The sequence below is a fragment of the Cricetulus griseus genome, chromosome 4, assembly GCF_003668045.3.
Source record: "Cricetulus griseus strain 17A/GY chromosome 4, alternate assembly CriGri-PICRH-1.0, whole genome shotgun sequence".
Lineage (NCBI taxonomy): Eukaryota > Metazoa > Chordata > Mammalia > Rodentia > Cricetidae > Cricetulus > Cricetulus griseus.
Window position 1 is genome coordinate 226,273,706 of NC_048597.1, and position 18,904 is coordinate 226,292,609.

Below are 18,904 nucleotides of genomic sequence, written 5' to 3' on the forward strand. Positions count from 1 at the left end.
CTTTCATGACTGTGTGCAGAGGCAGAGGGGACAGAGCCTTTCCAAGAAAGGCTGAGGACATGGGTTGTCTACTGACATTGGTCCACAGTTCCAAGGACAAGGTTTGCACCTGTGAAAGGAACTGGATGACATAAGGGCCAGGCCCCTCTGGACTGTGTCAAAGTAGAGATACAGTTAACCAGAGAAGTACTGAAACATCTTAGCATCTGGACACAGAGAAGCCAAGAATTCAAGATGTCAAGTATAGTGGTCTTAATCTCAGAAGAAAGTACCCTATGGAATCAACTGTTTTGTGCCAGTGTGTGGACTGGTGAGTGTTAAGAGTTGAACCCAGTGCTTCCCACATTCCGAACAAAATTACTCACTGTAAAATGGGAAGGCTGGGGTCCAGATCTGGAGGACCCTTGCCCCTCAATGCTTGAGATCTGAATGCCGCACCAGCCTCAACAAAGACAAACACAGCACTGAGTAACAGGTCCCTGTGTACCGGCTAGTCTCTGCTCAACAGCACCCTCTAGAGGACATAAGTGGATTGGCATATGCTAGCCACCATGCTCCCCTTGGGATTCCCTTCTATTGAGACAAGGTCTGGCCTGGGTAGAAGAATCACTTCTGGGCTCCCATACATCTTAGCTTCTGAACTGCTTGAACTGCTCATGAGCAACCACTAAAGATAACCTGACTAGCAGGATAAACCATAGGTTATTTAAACAAACACACAACAGTTTGTCCCCAACTGCTCACATCTCCGAACAAGGTTGGGAGAATGGTGTTCCTATGAGCAAACAACACAGAGAACATCTAAGTGAGCCACGAATGTGCCGTGGTAGCAGAGCCAGCTCTTAGCAACCATCAGATGCAGACTGCTGATGAGCCAGGGCATGCGGGGAAATAACTACCAACAACAGCTAAGCAGAAGGAGCCATGCTCTCTTCTTCACAAGCTGGGCACCAGGGCACAGTGGGTGGGGGAAGGGCCAGCCAGTCTCCTCTCCTTGCCAGCCTCACACATGGGAGGCACAAGCTGGCCACTAGTCAGGAAAAAGGGAACTATCTTAGGGGAAATATAGCATAACATTTTTCCTTGTTAGCCTGCTCCCACAGTTGGCCCTACCCGGTGTCCTGTTCTGGATTTGAGCTACTTTTATTTAGGAGGGAGATGTTTGCTTCTGTTTTGTTTCCAGACTGAAGGGACAGTGAGGCCATAACTCCAGAGACTGTCAGGGAAGACCAAGAGAGACCCAAGCCCCAACTCAGTTGTGGTACTGGGGTATGGTTTGTGAATGAGAGATGGGAAGGGGAGGGGGATGGTCCTGGAGCTTCCATTGGGTTCTGCATCATGGAACCGGAGCCGTGAACAGATCACCATATGCTGCCAAGCTGGGGCCGTGAATGGATCACCGTGTGCTGCCTACATGAACTAGGCTGTCTGGTCCCTGTGCCCCTATGGGTCCTGACAAGATCCAGAAGATGATGTGGGCAGTCCTCTGTTTCTGACCAGCTGGCTCTCACAGTCAGAAGTATGAACTGTTCATGACAGGCATCCTCATATTGGAAGCCCTTCCTGTGGCTTCCATTTCTTTTCTCTGGGTTGCTGTGAGATAGGACCTACAAGGAACAGAACACAGTCGGTGGGTGCCTAACACATGGCCCCACAGCAGCTCACTTACCATTCCCCTTCTCAAAGTAGGGGAATGTTCTCTAAAGCCAGCCAGGTATCAGTGGTGCAAAAGGGTCACCTGGCTGGCCAGTAAGCAAAGAGAAAGCAATAATGGGTAATGGAGATGGGGAGGCCTGGCCCTAGAGAGAGTCCCCTGATGTGAAGTCCAGCAAGTCAATGCTCACCGTGGGGGACACCCCTGCTCCAAGTCCTGGATGGTGTCCTTCAGGGTCTGGCCCCGTGTCTCAGGCAGCAGAGCACACAGCAGGCCTGCCCCGATGGGGAGGCTGCCAAAGAGGATCATGGGGATCGCCTTGTGGTACTGCTCCAGCAGCATCACCAGCGGTGTGACGATGCCGCCAATCCTGGAGAAGATGCTCACGAACCCCATGCCTGTTTGCCTGGGGGAAGCAGAGCAAGCTGAGGCTCTGGGCACCAATCAGGCTGCACTCACTGCAGAGATGCAAGGACCCAGGTCTCAGCCACCTTTGCCTGCCTAGTGTGCCTGCTTCCTGTACCTGCAAGCCCTCTCTGTCACTCTCCTAGAGACCCAAACGCCTTCTCCACTTCTGAGCACTCCTCTCCTGCACCATGCCTTCACTCTTACTTCTGGTCCTGAGGAGGCCACGGCATGACCATGTCCATTACCCTCCAGTGTCCTGTGCAACGTGGTGAGTGGCACTGGACTTTCAGTGGCCAAGGCCCATCGGCACCTCGCCGGCTGCCTGTCCCAGGTGGCAGAGGGCCACAGGGATGGGTAGGGTGCCCAGGGCAGAGGACTAATGTCACCCAGGGGTTCTTACCTGACGACAGTGGGGAAGAGCTCAGCCGTGTACACGTAGGATATGGTGAAGGCAGAAGACGAGGCAAACTTCCCCATCACAGCCAGCACAGTGACCACTGTGGGAAGACCTGGAGCAGAACTCAGGTCAGCCACACAGAGGGAAGGACACTGTCAGCAAGCCCACATACCTCCCTGTCTACTCACAGACCTCACCCAAACCCTGGAGAACCCTGAGCCTGAAGAGGAAGGGGGCAATGGCACTAGTCCTGGCAGGGAGGAAAACAGCCTGGTACCTGCTGGGATGAAGATGATAACGACACACATGACACCAGCCAGAGTCAGAGAACCTAACTGGCTCCACTTGCGACCCAGCTTCTCCATCAGGAAGATGCTGGAAAAGCGGGCGGGCACCTCCACTGCTCCGAATATCACCTGTGTCAGGTAGATGTCCAGGCCAAAGTCCCCCACTTGGAGGCCGAGGCCATAGTACACCAGACTGTCCACAAACCTACAAGGTACCCAAGTGTCCTTGTCACTGCTGGGTGTACATCAAGTCACACCACAGGGACAGCCTGGCTTAATGAGCTCACACCAGGGGAAGAGACCACCATATTCACAGAGCCTCTGTCCACCCTCCTAGGACACAAGCCATCCCCAGGCTCTCTCCTCACTGAGGGACAAGGACCTGGGCACTTACCAGACAGCAATGAGAATCAGAGTCACCTTCCTGAGTTGAGGATGTCTGAAAAGATCTAGGGTGTTCCCTGAGGGCCCTGTCTCCTCAGGGACCAGCTAGAAGAAGGGCAGAGTGAGTGGCCGGTTCACAGGCAGAGGTTGGCTTGAGGCAGGGGGGAGGCTGTGCCTGCTTTCAGGTACCTGGCTCAGGAGCTCTGGAGACAGGGGCCGCCTGTTCACTGAGGCTGCCTTCTGGACCAGTTGTTTGGCCTCCTCTATCCTTCCTTGGGAGAGGAGCCACCGTGGAGATTCCGGCAAAACCCTGTCAACCACATCTGGCCCTGAGACCGGGGTCTTGAGCCCCATGTAGCCACCCAGGATTCCAGTGCACACTGAGCCTCCCACTGAAACTCCACAGGCTCCCCCTCTGTGTCCCACACTCTGCCACAGCATTTCCAACACAGGGTGGCCTACCACTGGCAAGGGGCTCCCTACCAGAAGTAGAAGAAGAGCAGGAAGACTGGTGCAGTGCCTATTATCTGAAATAGTCTCCAGTTGCGGACACCATAGGCCAAGCCAGCTAACACCATTAGTCCAAAGCCAATATTGCTCTGGGCCAGGACCATGGCTCGAGTTCTCCAGGACGGCCCCACCCATTCTGAAACTGAGAACAATGGATTTGAATGAGCCAGTGAATGCCCACTCTCCTACCCCCGGCGATTCCCAAATGCCAGCCTGTCAGAGATGTGACTCAGTGCCAGTACTGAGAACTTTGCTGTGACCTTTTTAGGTGCCCTTGACTGACACCATCCCCACAGATTACGGGGCTCTAACTCTACGGAAGAAGGCGCTGGGACGCAGATACTCACGGAGGACATTGGTAGTTAGTAAAAATCCAGCGATAGCAGTGGCCAAGACAAAGTACAGGGCCATATACAGCTCAAAGCTGCGCACAAAGGCGGTGGCCACACCTGTGGTGGCAGAGAGAAGCAGCTGCACCAGGAGGGAGGGTCTTCGGCCAATCCTGAGTTAATAGAGGGACACATTGTGAAGTGAGGAGGCCTTCCCAGAACTGACTCAAGGGAGATCCAGGCAGGCCTGTCCTCGGCTCTCTGTCAGAGGGAGGAGATAGGGTCTTCCACGGAGCCCCATTAGAAGGCAGCCTGAGGCAGTCATCTTCGTGACTGACAAGGCTCCAGGGAGATAACTGAGTCAGAACCAGGGGTGTAAAGGATTCGGCTCAGCAGCACCTACCAGTCACAGACGGGCCCAAAGACGAGGGCCCCGATGAGGAGTCCAGCCATGAACACAGACTGTGAGGTCCTCTTCAGGTTCTCCCGATCACACACCAGGTCAAACTGAGGCAGAAAAATACTCATGTAAAACCAAATGCAGCATCCAGTTCCAATTTCACCATCTAGGGCCCCACCTTTCCCACAGTGTGAGCCAAGGGACCTCACAGTCAGCACAGTGGACATGGGATAGTTAAAAATCTAAATTGAAATATCATAGCAGTCTTTGAATTCTGTCCAATATCAATCACCACTTGTCCACAAATTCACAGTTCAACATTGGGTACACTTTTTTGACAGTTTGACAATTGCTTTTCTAAAAGGTAAATAACGCAGTTCTGCGTGAATCCAAAAGTGGTGGTGGCAGTGTTGGAGGACCAGGAAGCTGTGCCCCTGCTTCCTAACAGACGTCCTTTTCATGTCTCATTCTTCCAAAGAACTAAATATAGTATTTTTCTTTCTGTTGCTATGATTAAAAAAAAATGACTAAAAGCAAGATGGTTTTATTTGGTTAATACTCCCAGGTCATAATCCCTTGCTGAGGGAAGTCAGAGCAGGAGCAGAGGCAGGAATCACAGTGGAAGGCTGATGACTGGCTCACTCACTGGCTCATGCTCAGCCCAAGACCCCTGAAGGCAGAGTTTAAATGAGTCCACCAGACCCAAGATAAATGATGAATAGGTGTTTACTAGGGAAGTACTTATACAGATAAGAGTAAATAACCACCGAGGGCTTCCGGCTCGAGAAGATGCAGTCTCTGCCATTCCAATGCTTGAAGTGACCCAAGAGAGCAGGAGCAGAGCCCTCCTCTACCTTACAATGAGTCAGGTTTGCACCTGAAGCCATGCCCAAATGGTGTGGCCAACACCACAAGTTCACTGGCAAGGCGAGATGGCACTACAGACCACCTGCTCAGGAATAGAACCACCCAATATGTATTGGGTTCCCCACATCAATCAACCAACACAGACTTACAGACATGGCCCCAGGTTGGTCTGACCTAGGAAATTCCTCAACCAAGGAAGTTCCCTCTTCCCCAGTGACTCGAGGTTGTGAAGTTGACAATAAATTAACCAGCACAGTGTGTATTCAATTTTTCATTTGTTTATTTTGAGGCAGGGTGTCATGTAGCCCTGGCTGTACTCAAACTCACTTTGTAGGCAGGATAGCCTTGAACTCCTCATCTTCTACCTCCCAAGGGTGGGATTATAGGTCTGTGTCACAATGCCAGTTCTGTGTATTAACTTTTAAAACAACTACTCATTAGGGAAAAAATACTATTCAACTATTTGGACTTAATCCTTAATACATAGAACTGGTGAATATTTCTTCTGGCATAGAGAATACATGTAGAATCCCTGAAACAATAAGAATGTAAAATTTGGAAGCTTCTAACAGACCTCTAATAGCTGCTTCCTGGCAAACAACCCGTCTCCTGTGTAAGCTACTCGGGCCCTCCCAAGTTTCACATGTGGCTGTCCAGTTACTTTCAAATGCCCACAATTTGATGGTACAGACAGGTACATATGCACACAAGGAGTCAGAAGAGGAATACAGATCCCCTGGAGAAAATGTCAAGCCATCTAGAGATAGGCCAACCACACCAGGAATGCCAAGCAGAGAAAGTCTGTGCATCCACGGATCCCTGCATACAGGTCTACTACACACATGCTGGCCCCACCCTTCCAGGCTGTGGCCCTGAGTGCGGGTTCTGTGCCCTTGTATGGGTCAGCCCTTTGCATGAATGCTTAGGTGGGAACCCACCCTGTGAGGGCTCTTCCAGCATCACAACCATTCACTCACTGTGTGCCAGCAAAGAGAGGGTTCCTAGCGAAATATTCATGGAAAGAATGGGGATATGGGGATAAAGGTACACACCACTCATGCCTGGCTGCCTTTCTCCCTGTAATTAGATGGCACAAGTGTGAACTCGGTAGGCAATGATGTTGCATCACAATGTCAAAAGGTGTTTCTTCAGGCAACCAAGTTGACAATCAAAACTAACCATCCCTAAGACTGAAAAGAGCTGTCTTTCACCTTTTCATAATTGCTATCCCAAATTGAACAAAAGGACCCTGTGGTGGCATCTTGCCTTGCCAGTGACCTTGCAGTGGCTACATCCTAGGGGCGTGGCTTCAGATGTATATAAGCGACCCCTTATACGGAAGAGGAGGGGCCAGCTGGCTCTCTTGGGTGGTGATCAGAGCATTGGAAGGGCAGAGGCTGCATCTTCGGGAGCAGGAAGACTCGGTGGTTGTTTACTGTTATCTGTGTGAGTGCTCCCTACTAAATACCTGTCTATCATTTATATTGGGTCTGGTGGACTCATTTAAAGCTGCCTGGGATGGTTAGAAATGCTTGGTCCAAAGTCAGATGGCAGCATGTAGAGGTGACATGTGACAGCATGTAGAGGTGGTATGAGTCAGCATGCAGAGGTGGCATGTGACAGCATGCAGAGGTGACATGTGACAGCATGTAGGGGTGGCATGAGTCAGCATGCAGAGGTGGCATGCGACAGCATGCAGAGGTGACATGCGACAGCATGCAGAGGTGACATGCGTCAGCATGCAGAGGTGGCATGCGACAGCATGCAGAGGTGACATGCGACAGCATGCAGAGGTGACATGCGACAGCATGCAGAGGTGGCATGCGTCAGCATGCAGAGGTGGCATGCGACAGCATGCAGAGGTGGCATGCGTCAGCATGCAGAGGTGGCATGCGACAGCATGCAGAGGTGGCATGTGTCTATTGCTGTATGCACAGAATGAAACCACTCGAAGGTGAAGAGAATGTTTGCAGGAAATGGGTTAATGAATAAGGGAACTAAAGCTTACACCTAGCTGGCTGATCATCAATTAAATGACTTAGCAAGAAATTAACAATCCCGGAGTTGCTGCACTCACACTTCTCAAGGGCAGCATTCCTTCTGAAGGACTTGCGGGACATGTGGCATGGTGTCCTAACTTCGGGTGGATGAAGCAAGGCAAGACAGGAAGCTCAACTGTTCTCCCCAGTTCTACACAGCTTGGGTTTTTGTCTAGAGGCTAGAGATTACATCAATCAAGACACCACTTAAAAGGAATGCAATAGATGGGGTCCTGCGGCCACCAGACTCCACCGTCACAGCTAAATGGCTTTGTGTGACCTTCAGCCTGTTAGCCAATTTGCTTGTTTCTTGTTCTCCATTTGTGCAAAAATGGGGATAAAATAGACTCTGTGGTGTTTCCCAATACGATCAGGACATCTATAAAACCTCTAGACCAGTGGCTATAATGCAGGAAGCTCCCAGTCCGGGTTGGCTAGGATGACTGTGAGATGTGCCTGTGGCCACAAAGCTATTGGGGGTACTGAGCCACAGATACTTCCAAGTCTGCACCATTTACCTCCTCCCCTTAGTTTATATCCGTTGTAGCCTAAGTCCTTGGGAAAGCTTATCACTGCAAATTCAGGAGCAACACCTGAGACTGGCAGGCCCTGTCCCCATGTGCTCAGTCTCAAGCAGAGCTGTCAGACAGCAAGGAATGAAGGGATCCAACTTGGCACACGGGTCATCACCCTCTTTGTGTTTTAACACATACGGCGCAGTGGTTCTGCTCAAAGCCCTGTGGCAGCCTACAGAATTCCACTCGGATGTCTTAAAGCGCATCCCACCATGTCCCTCTCCATTCCCTAACCTTCAGTGGCTCTCGTGGGTTTCTAGGAGAAAGCTCCAACTCCTTAGCACTGCCCCTAAGACCTTTCAAGAGCCAGCTCTTAGCTATTTACCTGATACTTTTACGCCAGCATCCCTCAACTGTGCTAGGCATTTCATGCCTCCAGACCTTTAAAAAAAGGCTGCTCTTCCTGCTTTTCCTTCCCTCCCATCCAGATGCCTCTGGTCCTTGGACAAATCATACTGCTGTGGCTCACTGACAGTGGGCACACTTGTATTCATCAGCTCATGTGGACAGGGCAGCCAGGCATGTTTGCATTTTACTGAGGCTAGGTTTCCAGGTAATGTTGCAAAGGTACATTGAGAAGGGGAAATACCTTCAAGGGCATACAATCTATCAGAAAACATGCTCTCTTCAAATCAGTGTGGTTTATGTTTCCATTTGAAAAGGAAGCCACTGGCTATAGGAAATTGCCTTGTCTTGGTCTGCAGAGCCCTTCCTTGTGGAGTGCGGCTCTGGAACAGAGCTTGGGATTACCACGTGGAACAGCACACACATTTCCAAAGGTGGCAAAGGTGTACATTCCCTGGAGAGTCTGAGGTAGGAGGTAGCCTGTGAGGTGGACAGGCTACCCAAGGGCTAGCCTACCCAGCACATGCTAAGTTAATGTCTAAGGATAGAGAGAGGCCTCTGAAACCAGGTGTTGGAGCACACACCTTTAATCCCAGCACTCGGGAGGCAGAGGCAGGTGGATCTCTGTGAGTTCAAGGTCAGCCTGGACTATAGAGAGTGTTCCAGGGCAGCCAGGGCTACACACAGAAACCTTGTTTCAAAAACAAAACAAATCAAACAAACAAAAACAGAGATAGACAGAGAGAGACAGAGACAGACAGAGAGAGAGAGAGAGAGAGAGAGAGAGAGAGAGAGAGAGAGAGAGAAAGGAGAGAGAGAGATGGGGGGCTCTGAGTGGTCAATACCTTGGTGAAGAAACTCAGGCAAATGTCAAATGTAAAGTGAATACAAACAAGTTCAGGGAAGCAGACAGCTCTAGTTTGCTTTCTGGTGCTGTGATAAACACCATGACCAAAAACTTAGGGGAGCACAGGGTTTATTTCAGCTTACAGGTTACTGCCCCTCATTGAGGAAAGCCGAGTCCGGAACTCAGGGCAGCACCATGAACCAGAAAGGGAACAAGGTTGCATGCTAGCTGCTCCCAGGCACTCTGCTACCTTTCTTACACAGCCCAGGACTGCCTCCTAGAGGTAGTACTGCCTACAGGGGGCTGGGTCCTCCTACATAAACTGGCAATAAAATATGCCCCACAGACATGTCCACAGGCCAATTTGACCTGGGCAATTTCTCCACTGAGGATTCCTATTTCCAGGAGAATTTCATTTGTGTCAAGGTGACAATAAAACCAGACAGGACACACCTATCATTAAGCTATGACCTTCCTTTCTGGTTTTTCCCCAAGATCTTACGACAACATCATAATATAAAACACAGGACAACCTTAAAACTCCCTCAGTCTTTAAAAGAATTCCAGGGCTTGCTTTATTTATTTATTTATTTATTTATTTATTTATTATTCCAGGGATTTATTTATTTATTATTTTGGTTTTTCCAGGCAGGGTTATTCTGTATTCCTTTGGATCCTGTCCTGGCACTCGCTCTGGAGACCAGGCTGTCTTCAAACTCACAGAGATCTGCCTGCTTCTACCTCCCGAGTGCTGGGATTAAAGGCGTGCACCACCAATGCCCAGCTAATTCCAGGGTTTTAAAAGTTCAATGTTTCTTTGAAAATTTAAATTCTCTCAACTGTGGGCTTAGGTAAAATTTTAAAAAAAAGTTATATCTTTCCTTACTTCCCAAAGAGAGGAACCAGGACATAGGAATAATCCTACAAATCGAAGCCTAAACCCAGCAGTGTAAGGAACTGGATATTAAACATCTGGAACTCACTTGTGAATTTCTGGGCTCCAAGTGGCTTGGGAAGGCCCACTCCCCCTGGCTCTGCCATCCAAAACATACACTGCTAGACTAGTCTTGTAGGCTCAGGCTGGCTCCACTCCATACATACTGCTGTCCTTGGTGGTCACCCCCATGCTCCTGGCATTGTCAATATTCTGAGGTCTCCTCTGAAACTGAGGCTGTTCCTTTGCCGATGGCTTCCCTTGGCCTTTCTTCTAGGATTCTAACTGTACCTCAGTGTGCCACTCGTCAACTTCTTTCCATGACCCCTTCAGTCCTGGGGTCTCCACTGTAGCTGAGGCTAACCTACACTGCCGACTTCTCCAGGATTCTCTTTAGAGACTCCAATACTGCCACATGGTTCCAGGCTTGAGCTGCTCATCCTGACCCCCTCAGTCTTGCATCTCTCATGCCTTCAAAACCAGAACCACACGGGAGATTCTTACATATTGCTAAGATCATCTACCAGCTTGAGATGCAGCCATGCCCCACCCCAGACCATAGATAGCTTCTGTGTGCTGACTCTGAGGAATTACTTTCCAAAAGAATTCACCTCAGTGATGATGGTCTCTGTTACTCATAGTTGATTTTTCAGTCCCAGCTGACCAGCCTCCATTGCCCCAGTAAAGCAAAGGTTTCGTTTCCACACATTCTTAATCTAACATGACGAAAACACAATCGTTTTGCTTCCCTGAGACCTCACAAGCCATGTACCACCACCTGTATTTCTCTCAGCATTATCTTCTAAGATTCCACAGAAAAACCCACTAAGCTCTGAGCACTTGGTGGTTTTTCCACTTAAAGTATCAAAATCTTCCGCAATCCCCAAAACAACATAGATAGGTCCAGGCCAGCAACAATCCTATCCTGGTAACAATTTTGCTTTTCTGTGACCAGAAACGACTTGTGGAGAAAATAGCTTCCTTGGTCATAGGTTACAGTTGGTAACCAAGAGAAGTCAAGGCAGGAATCTAAAGGTAAGACCTGAAGCAGAGACCATGGAGAAGTGATGCTAATTGGCTTGCAGGCCGCCTCCTCCTTATACGGCTGAGGCCAACCAGCCTAGGAAAGGGTTCTTCCCACCGTAGGCTGGGTCCTCTCACATAATAAGTCATCAAGAAAATGCCCCAGAGATATGCCCAAAGGCTGATCTGACCTAGACAATGGATCAATAAAGGGGCCACAGACCATCAAGCAAGTTGTTTTAAGCAACTGTATCATTGTCTCCCAACATCCAATATGAAACCTCAGTCTCCATTGTGAGGACATGCTGTTTTCTCCTTCTCATTGGCTGTGTGAGCGTGCCTGTGTGTGTGTGCACATGTGCATGCCATAGCATGTATGTGGAGATCACAGGACAAGTTACAGGAGTTGGGTCTCTCTGTCTGTCCTGTGGGTTGAGTCACCAGGCTTGGAGACCTGCTGAGCCATCTTGCTGACTCTGTGCTGGCCATTTTTGGTATCTGTGCAGTTGAGGACTGGTGGAGAGTCACAGAATCCTGCCACGTTTGGTGATCTAGGACAAGAGGGCTATGAGGGACAGTGGTGGCTGAGTACCCGAAGACAGGAGTATTTCAATGACCTCTTTGTGCTCATTTAAAACTGTGAAAGAAAAGGCGTCTGTCACTGTCCAGTTGTTTTCTTGATTTTGAGGATCCAGACTGATCTTAGGGATGACCCCTCAGATTGAGAAGCTTGTCAAGAAGGCATAGAAGGCCATCACAACAGAGATTTCTCAGAAGCTGGCCCTTCCCGAACAGTGTTGAGCACACGGAGACTATTCTGAGGCCCATGGAAAGATCCAGCCTGTGCATCTGTGGTAAGCAAGCAGCAATGCCTGGGAGCCTGCAGGGTCAAAGACAGGCTTCTGGTGGACACTGTCATTTGACAATGATTCCATTTGACTGTCACCTGTGAGCACACCCAGGGTTTGATGGACTCATTAAAGCAGATGGCTCCGGTCCTCCTGCCCCTCCCTTTTCCCAAGAGGTTCTGAATGGCTACCTTTCAATGGAATCTGTGGCTACTTGCTGTTGAGAGAGAGAAGTTATCTTTTAACTTCTTTCACTGATAAATGAAGAAAAGGATTAAACTTTTTCAAACAACAAATGTAGGCTGTCACGATGGCTCATGGGGTAGACACTTGCTACCAACTTGAAGACCTGAGTTCGTTCCCCAAAACTCACATAGGAGGAGGATAGATCTGGCTTCTTCAAGATGTTTATCTGACCAAACACGAGCTGTGACCACTACACACACACACACACACACACACACAGTAAATAAATGTAATTTAAAAAATAAATGCATCAGGGGCTGGAGATACGGCTCAGCAGTGAAGAGCACTGGCTATTCTTGACTCCCAACACCCACATGGAAGCACAAAACCACCTATAACTCCAGCTTCAGACTCTGACGCTGTCTTCTGGCCTCTACAGGTACCACACATGCATTTGGTACACACACAAGTAGGCAAATGCCCATACATGTAAAATACTAAAACAACTTAAAAACAAAGATACACCAAACAGATTGAGCCCATGATTTTAATGGTTGCTCCCTTCAGTTGTTTGTCGAATGTGTTCAGTGTAGACTTAGAACCTGACAGTGAGGAGCCCAGCTGAAGGTTGGGGACAGAGGAAACTGAGGGACAGTGCTAGATGAAGGGTCAGTAGGAGACTCTTGTGTTCTTTCAGGCCATGAGGAGTCAGGCCTTCTGCCAGGCTTTGGCTGGGTGAAATTACATAGTTGTTCAGCACATACAGAAGACAAGAACTAGAGAAGACTCAGAGCAAACTGGAAGATTCTCTGGGCCTTGAAGATGCTGCTGTTTGGCCAGCTGGGCAGAGCAATTCAGTGCAATTGTAAGTAAACACCAAATTTTGAGGGATTTGTCAAGTTCAGAAAGTACTACATGGTGATGCCAAGGAGTCATGGAGAGGCCTAGAGTCTTCCATGCTAGGCTGAGCTAGATCCAGTAATTAGAAGTGTCCTCAAGTCACCTAGCTCCCCTGGGTGAGGGGACAGGGTGACAGAGTGAGGAGAATTACAGCAAGGACATACCCCCAGACACGGAAGGATTACAGTCCATCCAGAAAGTGAATGTTTCACTTTGGTTAAAACATTGTCTCCAGAGGCTTCTAAAAATGAATGTTTTTTCCAAGCATGTGTGTGTAGGGAGTATGAATGTTTAATCTGTGTGACTGAGACCTACAGCCATAAACATGATGAGAAAGCAGAGACCCCCTCAAGAGTCCACATCCCCAGGTTTCTGGACTCTCCATATGTGTGAGCCAACATGCCTGGGTTCTGGACTCTCCACGTGTGCGAGCCCACTGGGCTGGGTTTCTGGACTCTCCATGTAGCTCTCATGCTGAGAAGAGAGGCAGAGCTGGACAGTGGGAACCCAGAACAGCAGCCTGGCTCTGCAACCAGCTTCCTATCATGGCTGGGCTAAGTCATCTCCTCCTTCCACTCTGACACAGACTGCTTTCCGAGGGGCCCTGGGACTCTGGGACAGCTGAGAAGAAGGAACCCATGCTGGGGAAACAGGAAGGCAGAGGGGAGGGTGACGTTAGACAGGAAGACGACATTAGACATGTAGGGTTAGAAGTCTCTGGAATAAGTTAACTCAAAGCTGGGCAGACTTGCAGAGGTGCTCTGAAAGACTAAGTGACCGGTGGATACAGATAAGTGGGGGCAGAAACAAAGGCAAAGTGGCTGGGCGTGTGGTGTAAACCTCTCACATGGGCGCTGTGGATCCAGACTTTGCAAGCACTTTCCCCACTGGGCCATCACCCGATCTCTTGCCAATTTTTATGCGTGTGATATTTTTAAGGGCATTAAACAAATAAACAACACAGTCTGAAAGAGTTATGAACCATCTGGTCCCTGTGGCCCAGACCCCTTCTTTAATGCACCAGTGATGAATTCATTTCCCAGACACCATCTATTGCCCAAGACCAGGCATCCTTCTGTTTTCCTTCTCTGTAAAATACTTCTCTGTCAAGAGTTTATGGGAACCTTGGTGCCAACAGGTTCACAAAAGGACAGTCAATAAATGAAACACCGATGGAAGACAAGCAAAACAGACAGAAAATCAGAGAGATGGGCCAACAGACAGAGGACAAAGAGAAACACAGATGACCAGAAAAGGGGGAACAGGCAACAGATGGCTACATACAAGCCTATAGACAGGAACAGGCCACAGAGGGCAAGCGAAGCCACAGAGTAGCAGGAGACCCCACACAAGTGGGCACACAGACAACATGCAATCCCACCTCGTTCTTTAGGGACGGAGGCCTGTTCTCAGGATAGTCCCAGCCTGAGTCGCAGGCCTGTGTCTCATTGAAGCGGTGGCTGAGGATCTCTTCCAGGCTGGCATTGACAGGGGGTGGCCGGTACATGAGGCAGGACTCAGGTCTGCCTGCTGTGTCATTGGGTATGCTCAAGGCCAGCTGTTCAGCAGCACTTAGGTTCAGAGAGTGGTTCTTGACCCAGGACACTGAGCAGTGGTGGGCCTCGTCAAGGACCATGAAGACCTGACTAAACACGAAGAATGCAGACAGCAAATTGAGGATGCCCATCAGGATGGTTACCCGGGCCTGGAAGCGACCAAAGTCGCCCACTGCAGCCAAGACCTGTGCAAAGTGAGCCATGACTTCTGCTCACTCCTTAGTCTAGGAACACCAGGCAGGTCTGGGACTTGGCTTTGGAGTGCTGGCTGCTCTGGGTTGTGGTGACAGCTGCATTAATGTTTAACCTAGTCTTGCTGAGCCCTTCCTATCACACCTCTTCTCCAAGCTGCAGCCCAAGGAGGTGTTAGGGTTTGACATCTAAATGCATTCCTTCAAAGGTCTCACCTGTGGAAAGCTTGGTGTCCACTGGGTGGCACTACTGACAGGAAATGCAACCTTTAGGAGGTGAGGGATTTAAGGCATGCCATTGGAGGAGATACTGCAGCCCCCACCCCCACACCCCGTCTTTCTCTATCCCTGTGCTTCCAGAATACCAGGGTAACGTGGTTACGGAACACAGGCAGTTGGCAGAAAGAGCTATCCTTACAAATGGTTTTACGAACTTCCACATAAAAACTTCACAAAAGCTTAAAAAGGGATTTTAGAAGAAAAAGAACAGAGACAAGCACGACTTTTTGGTAGCAGCATTTTCTCAGGTGGTCTCTGTTTTGCAAGAGACAAGCAGAGACTTGAGAAACTCCCTTAAGGGAGGTTTCATGATTCAGCATAAGCAGAAAAAAAATGCAGGGCTCTTTTAAGAGGCCCTCTAACAATTGAATGGTGTGTACAAGCAGCTGGCAGTGGCAGTGAACCACATCTCCAAGCTGGCAGCATAGACCAGGAAGTGAGCACAGCTGGCAGTGCTGGAGGTAAATGTACCCCTGCCATCTTGGAAAGACAGCGGCTAAAACATGGCTTTAGTATTAGCAATGTTGTTTAGGAGATAAAAGGCTCGTGGCCAGAAAAAGATAAAGATACAGAGTAAAAACAGATTCAGAGGGAAAAAGTAAAACCTCTAAAGGTTTACAATGTATTAAAAAAATATATGTAGGCTTGTGAGAGCAAAGAAACAGGATAAAGTAATTGGAAGGAAGGAAGGAAGGAAGGAAGGAAGGAAGGAAGGAAGGAAGGAAGGAAGGAAGGAAGGAAGGAAGGGTAGCTGTGCGGTGGTGGCACACGCCTTTAATCCCAGCTCTCTTTTGGGAGGCAGAGGCTGGCAGATCTCTGTGACTTAAGGCCAGCCTGCTGTATAAAGTGAGTTCAAGGGCAGCCAAAGTTACACAGAGAAACCCTGTCTCATAAAAGGAAAAAATAAAAGTAAAAGAAATAGAGTAATGAAAAAGCCACCTAAAGATAGAAAATACTCACATAGTCTGGATACTCTGTTATACTGTTGTCTTTAAATTGTTTGATTGCCAAGGAAAGAGCTACAGCTGATAAAATACATTTCATTATAGGTGCTGCTAACAATTGAACTTATATATTTTTAAAATGCTTTGACTTCTACATTTAAAAATAAGGACAGGTCACTTGGGAAAAGAGTTTTTGCTTGTGTTTCCACAGAAAATGGAAAGCTGTGGATCCTTTCCGACTAATATGGTTTGATGATGCAAGACCCCCTGAAACAGTAGCCCAGGTGATCCAACATCTAAAACTGCTGAGACGATACAGTCTTACAGACTACAAAAACAAGGACCTGGCCAGGTTTCTGTGTTTTATCATGATCCCCATGTTATGGACATTGCCCCCAACCAGCAGGAAGCACTTTGGAATGAGCGAAATTCCCAAATATTATTTATAAATGTTTGTTTTCATTTAAATGTGGTTGGTTATAAATGGTAATGATCACAGTCAATTTCTATTTAAAGAAAAAGGGGGAATAGGATATAGAACTGAATACCCTACATTGGTATGGATTTTCATTTATTCATACAAATTTAAGGTTAATTTTGTTATATGTAAATTTCTCCTCTTGTTTGGTATTGTGTTTATACAGATCTTTTAAAATGTAATGCATAATTAAATACAGATTGTATATAGTTAGGTATAATAGTCAAAACTTACAGTTAGGTTAGTTAGGTTTTCTAGATATATAGAGATGTATTTGAGATGGATAGATATCCTTCAAACTTTTCAAAGACCCACAGAATATATGGCATTTAAATGGTTTAGGGTTTTTCATGGCAGTCAGACAAAACTGCTCCTGCAAAACCAAAACTCACCTAAGGATTCAGAAAGAAAAACCAACCTGAAGCTATAGAGATCAGGCAGTGGTGGTACAGACCTTTAATCCTAGGACTCAGGATTATAAGGTAGACGGATCTCTGTGACTCCAGGGCCACCCAGATCTACACAAGAGTGATCGAGTCCTAAAGAGAAACTGCTCACACAAGGAAGATCTCAGCACCAGGGATCACATGCCTTTATTCCCAGCACTACAGGGGGAATAAAAGACAAGAGCAAGGCCTTCAATAGCATCAGCATTCATGCTCCAGTCCCATTGAGGACAGGAAGACACTGAAGTCTCAGGATCCCCCAGGCACATTGAGGAGTCTGGGATTACAGTCTGAGGTTTGATAAAGCTAGGATTGCCTTTCAACCTGAGATAGAGGTTAAGAGCTAGTAACTGGCTGCTTTGCCTTTTTGATCTTCAGATTGAAGTTTGAACCGCAATATACGACTGTGTGTCTTTGATTTTTTGTGTCACACCCAGGACCTCTTGGTTCTAGCTGTCTAAGTCACTGTTCTGTTGCTGTGAGGAGGCACCATGACCAAGGCAACTCTCACAAAAGAGAGCATTTGGTCATACTTGCTTATACTTTCAGAGGTTTAGTCGATTTCATGACAGGAAGCATGGCAGCAGACAGCCAGGAAAGGGGCTGAATATTTACACCATGACCTACAGGTGTAGGGGGAGGAAGATAGATGGATACTGGCCCTGGCAAGGACTTTTGAAAACTCAAAGCCCAGCCCAGTGATATAGTCTTCCTCCAACAAGGCCACACCTTTCTAATCCTTCTCAGAGTTCCACTGCCTGGTGACCAAGCATTCAAACATATGAGCCTGTGGGAGCCATTCATAGGCTAGGTGAAAACTGTCCACTATGAACTATAAATCCGAAATCTGGACTGGAGAGACTTCTGTCCCTATGATTGAGATCTGAATCCAATACCAGCTTCAACAATGCCAACCATACTGCTGAGCAGCAGTCCGATGGCTATCATGTCTCCAGAGTCCAGGCTATTCTCTGTCCAATGAGAGCCTGCTGAGGACAAGTATGGCTTCCCACATGCTAGCCATATCTTTCCCTATAAAGACCCTTCTGTTGTGCTCATCAAAATCCAGACAAGAACACACTATGGCATCACATTTCTAGAGAGATGAGAACCAACATCTACCCCACAATCACCATGGCTAGAACAGAGAAATGATCCACCCAAATCCACCTTGATAAACCAGGGAGTTCAGTGGTTTATTGACCCAGTATGCAGGAGGTGTTACAGTGGTGTGGAAGACCTTCAACAGCTGCACACGGAAAAGTCCAATCCTAGATGAGAGATAACCTAAAAGCTGCCCCTACTGTGTGAACCTTCACCCTTCTGCAAACTCTAACAGTTCCCAAGGCCACAAACTTCTTGGACAGATTACATAATGCTAGATGAAGGGAAGAGGCATGTAGAGGCTGCAATCTCAGGTCAAGGTCTATTGAGCCTCCCCAACCTCTTTATTTCCAAACGTAAATGGGGCCTCCCTTGTCATGTCTCATGCTGGGAATCAGATGCTCTGGTGTGACCGTGCCATGCCTAGAGGACACAAGCACAGGCTTGATGGCCTTCAGTTGGCTGCTGATAAGACAGGCCTGAACCTAACAGAACAACAGGACCAGGACATTTCTGAGTCCACCCACTTGGGCTGCCATGATGACCTTAGGCAGCCCCGCCCCTCTGCCCGGAAACTTCTCACTTGGGCTGCCTCTTCTTTGTGTCTGCTGCTTTCTTCCCCTTCACAGTTATCGTCAATGGCCACTAAAAGCCTCCTGGGAAGGCATCTAATGTGCTGCGGGGTCTCATAACCTTTCTGAAACCTTGCTGCAAGCCTCTGTGACCCTTCCCTGCTGTATCTTTTGTTTACAGAAGAGGAACCATGCATCTGATGCTGTTCTGCCCCTTGGATGACAGTTGCTCTTTACAGTGGCCTCTGAGTGCTCACCCTGAGAGAAACATTCACTTAGTTGTTTTTGAACAGGGGAACTCCTGCAGCACCACTCCCAGTCAGGCTCTTCCTGTGAATGAACTTGTATTTTCAAAAATTGCCGTTTTTCATAGGTGTGGACTTATCTTTGAAGAGCACCTT

The 18,904-nt window shown here is 48.2% G+C and overlaps 1 protein-coding gene across 1 annotated transcript; it reads right to left on the reverse strand.

Annotated features, from left to right (window-relative positions):
• Positions 1-1,513: 1,513 nt before the first annotated feature.
• Positions 1,514-14,692, reverse strand: LOC100774484 (solute carrier family 22 member 13). Its single transcript, XM_027415365.2, has 10 exons — positions 14,315-14,692; positions 4,373-4,476; positions 3,988-4,142; positions 3,614-3,782; positions 3,320-3,440; positions 3,141-3,235; positions 2,737-2,951; positions 2,463-2,571; positions 1,845-2,060; positions 1,514-1,607 (listed from the first exon to the last, which is right to left on the reverse strand). The coding sequence occupies exons 1-10, from the start codon at positions 14,690-14,692 to the stop codon at positions 1,514-1,516; spliced, it is 1,656 nt and encodes a 551-aa protein (XP_027271166.1).
• Between the last annotated feature and the right edge of the window lie 4,212 nt (positions 14,693-18,904).